This window comes from Mus caroli, chromosome 13, assembly GCF_900094665.2.
Source record: "Mus caroli chromosome 13, CAROLI_EIJ_v1.1, whole genome shotgun sequence".
Classification (NCBI taxonomy): domain Eukaryota; kingdom Metazoa; phylum Chordata; class Mammalia; order Rodentia; family Muridae; genus Mus; species Mus caroli.
In genome coordinates this window covers 100338765-100342523 of record NC_034582.1, presented here as the reverse complement: position 1 = coordinate 100342523, position 3759 = coordinate 100338765, and the positions used below count along the sequence as shown (strand labels likewise).

Sequence of the window (3759 nt, the reverse complement as noted above, 5' to 3'; positions counted from 1 at the left end):
GCCTGCCTCTGCCTCCCAAGTGCTGGGATTAAAGGCGTGCGCCACCACTGCCCAGCAAAATACTGTATTTCTAAAAGGGAAACTTAAGCTTATCATTTTTTCACATGTAGGTCTCACCACATAGTATTATATGTTGTGATGATTGAACCCAGGGCCCCCTGCACAGATACATTGCAGCAAAAGTAGAATTACATACCTGTTGTCATTGTTTAGAGCTCAAGATGTTCTAAACATTGTTTGTTGAGGGATGCGGTGCTGTCCCTTACAAAATAGTTTTGAGTATTCTTGCTTATAAGCATTTATCCACTAGAGCACAGGACCGTACCAGTTGTGGTAATTTAAACCCCTCTAGACGTGACCAAGTGTGCCTGGGAAAAGCTACTTCCATTTGAGCATCACTGATGTAGAAAAATATCCCCTTTCCATAATTCCTTGTAATTTCATAATTTATTAACCTATTGATAACCTGGTCAATAAAAGGTAGTAGATAGAATATGTGAGAGCAATTATGTGTTTGTTCTGTTAACTTCTCTCATAATCCCTGATGAGAAAACATTATTTTTTGAAATCAGGTTTTAAATTTTCATACTAAAAATGGTATAGTAGGGCTGAGTAGAAATGTCATAATACTGAAAGGAGTATCTGCTTTACATCTGAGTAAGACTCATAATATCCCTTTTAGATAAGATTACATACTTCAACACTTAAATACTTCCTGTATTCTCAAAAGAACTAGAAACAGACTAAAACTCAAGAGGGTATAAGATGTGCATGAGAGAAACTGGTTGAAAATCAGTTTGTATTAGGAAGAGTTACGCACAGCTGAGGTACTGGATAGACGCTGTGAACGTTGTACACTGTACTGCTTGTTTTACCATACTTACTCCCTTGTTCTTTTCTTATTCCAAGATAAAGTGAAATCTTTTCGTGCAGCGCTACAAGAAGAAGAGCAAGCAAGCAAGCAAATTAACCCCAAGAGGCCCCGAGCCCTCTAAGTTGGCATTTGCTCCTAAAGGATCCCGAGAATCCCCAATACTGTAACAAATGGTGGGCCAACTGTAAAGGCCACTTGAACGTTTTTGAAATCCTTTTTTTTTTTTTTTTTTTTTTTTTTTTTTTTTTTACGTTTTTGAAATCTTAAGTGTGTGGAAAATATCTTGTCCTTCATCTGAATGACATTTCAATTTTGTGAAACACTCCTTTGTCGACAAACTGCTTCTAGACCAAGAGGCACAACTAATAATTCGGATTAGTGAAGTATTTTGTTTCATTTGCCCAAATAAATAGTGACTGCTTTTGGATATCCTTGCCAATTTTATTTAAAGATTGTGGAAGTAATCCAGAAGTGGAAGATAGGGGAAGCCACAGAATTTCCTTTAACTCAGATCAATTTTCATAGCAAGACTGAGCAATTTTGAACCCTTTGCGTGCATGCATACCTCATCAGTGACTGTACATACTTTGCCTACTCCTAGAGACAGTTGTGCTTACTCATCCTTCTGTGCCTTGACTAAGGCTATTGACCCTAGATTTCTAAAACAGCCAAGATAAATTACATTCCTTGTTTGTAACTGTAAATTACCTTTACTGTGTGTACATTTTTACTGTATTTGAGACTTTTTTTGTGTGTGACTAGTTAATTTTGCAGGATGTGCCATATCAATTGAACGGAACTAAAGTCTGTGACAGTGGACATAGCTGCTGGACCATTCCATCTTATGTGTAAAGAAATCTGGAATTATGTGATTATAATTTTCTTAGCATTTTCTTTGTAAAAAAAAAAAAAAACTAAAATATGAACTAGTTGGTGTATAGTAAAAAGTAAAGAAATTCTGAGAGGAGTTTTATTTTAGGATAATACATATATACATATGCAGTGTGTGTGCCAGTGGTGTTAACAAGACTAATAGTGGAATTTGATCCTTAACAATGCCATTATTTAAGTTGAAGTGTTTATTAGCTCACCAAAATTTAACGTACTGTTAAAGGAAACTGGCTTCTGATGCATGAACATTTGTATGTACACTGAAAGTAGTCCATAATACAAGTTAGATAAGCCAAGCATAGACAGTATGTACCCCTGAGAAGTGTTGATGACTTATGAGGCAGGTTATACCAAGCTCCAGCTAAACCTAGTATGTGATGGTTTTTGAGAATCTTATTTCGCCTAATGGTTAAATAGGCTACTCTATAAATGGCAGCACTCATTTTTAGCTGCTAATCTAAGAAAGAAAACTGGCCAATTTTCATGTAAATATTGTTTAAAGATATATATATGTATATCTCTAGGAGTTTTCCCTTGGTTCCCGCTATCTAGTCCAGTAGGTTAACCAAAGAATCTCCCATGGATCTCTTAACTCTAGGGAACCTACTGATGACTCAGTGAGCCGAGGGGAAATCAATGAATAGAGTCATGAGCCAGATTCTTTACTTCACTAGTCATAAATGATGAGAGTAGCTGTGAGGAATCCTAACACCATGGTGAAAACTCTGTAAACATGAAATCTAAATCAAATGTAGATTTTTTTCACAATATGCTTATTAATAAATGAAATTTATGAAACGAATTTAGAAATAATGTACTTCAATATAATTACCCTTGTTTTGGAAGGAACTCAGGTTTTTCTTGCAGTTTTATGCTATGTTCTATTTGTGTTTGTTTCAAAGACTCTCGAGCAGGAGAGTGAAGGACTATTTCTATTGGCCTTGCAACAGCTGTTGAAGGTAATTTTTGCTGGATATAGTGGTGCGTGCCCTTAGTCGCATCCAGCACATGGAAGCAGAGGCAGGTGGATGGATTTCTGAGTTCCGGACCAGCCTGGTATACATACTAAGTTCTAGGACAGCCAGAGCTATGTACAAAGACCTTGCCTCCAGTTCTGAGGATGGCTCATATATAATGGGCAATAAAGACACAAACTTGCTCATAACTTGCCTAACAGTTGAGCTTTAATGTTCCTGGCATTGGACAGGTATTATCTTGGAAGGTCTTTATAGATACATGTTTCCTTATTGGCTTTGTCCTGATCTATAGTTAGAGTACATCAATAAATATCTTGGTAGGTAAAATATGATTCAGCTTTACAGAGGGAAAGCTTTAGTTGGAAGAAAATAAGCTGAGAAAGCCTAGTCTAGCAGAATTGTTTCTCTAAGGTAGAGATGGTACAAGTGAACTGTGCAAAAAAGTTGTTCTGACAATAAAGAAACTTTAAGAACAGTTCTGATCAATATGACAAAAGCTGCTTCTGCAGCTAAGCAAATTATTTTGTTCTAGATTAAATATTCTTTAGAAATTTCTCAAACTTAAAGGCTGCTAACTATTCATAGCTAACATAATAACAGTGTTTACTATATGACTTAGAATCTGGATTTTGAAGGAAAAACTGTAGGCAAGCAATTTATATTAAGTTTACTTAGCATTCTTTTTTAAAGTAATTGGAGATATTCCTTTTAAGTTTTAAGTATAAATAAAGAGGCTAGTTTAGTTTCCTTATATAAATAAAACAGCTAATTTATTAAAATATATAAACAGCATTTATCTTTTATCTGACAATTTTTAAATACCTTAGAAAGAAACACCAGGTAGTAGAATTTTAATTATCTAGAAGTCAGGAATAACCAGGAACCTGTAGTTGTAGTCTGTTCTTTTAAAAAGTGAAAACTAAAGCCGGGCGTGGTGGCGCACGCCTTTAATCCCAGCACTTGGGAGGCAGAGGCAGGCGGATTTCTGAGTTCGAGGTCAGCCTGGTCTACAAGGTG

At 35.9% G+C, this 3759-nt stretch overlaps 1 protein-coding gene across 4 annotated transcripts in view; it reads left to right on the top strand.

Moving 5' to 3' along the window:
- The window catches only part of Kif2a (kinesin family member 2A), a 61879-nt gene extending 59312 nt beyond the window's left edge, over window positions 1-2567 (top strand). For all 4 annotated transcript variants that reach the window (XM_021180273.2, XM_029468318.1, XM_021180272.2 and 1 more), the window contains one exon: window positions 910-2567. In XM_021180273.2, the coding sequence (XP_021035932.1) occupies window positions 910-995 (86 nt within the window). In that variant the 3' untranslated portion in view covers window positions 996-2567. The remainder of the gene's footprint in view (window positions 1-909) is intronic.
- The last annotated feature ends 1192 nt before the right edge of the window (window positions 2568-3759 follow it).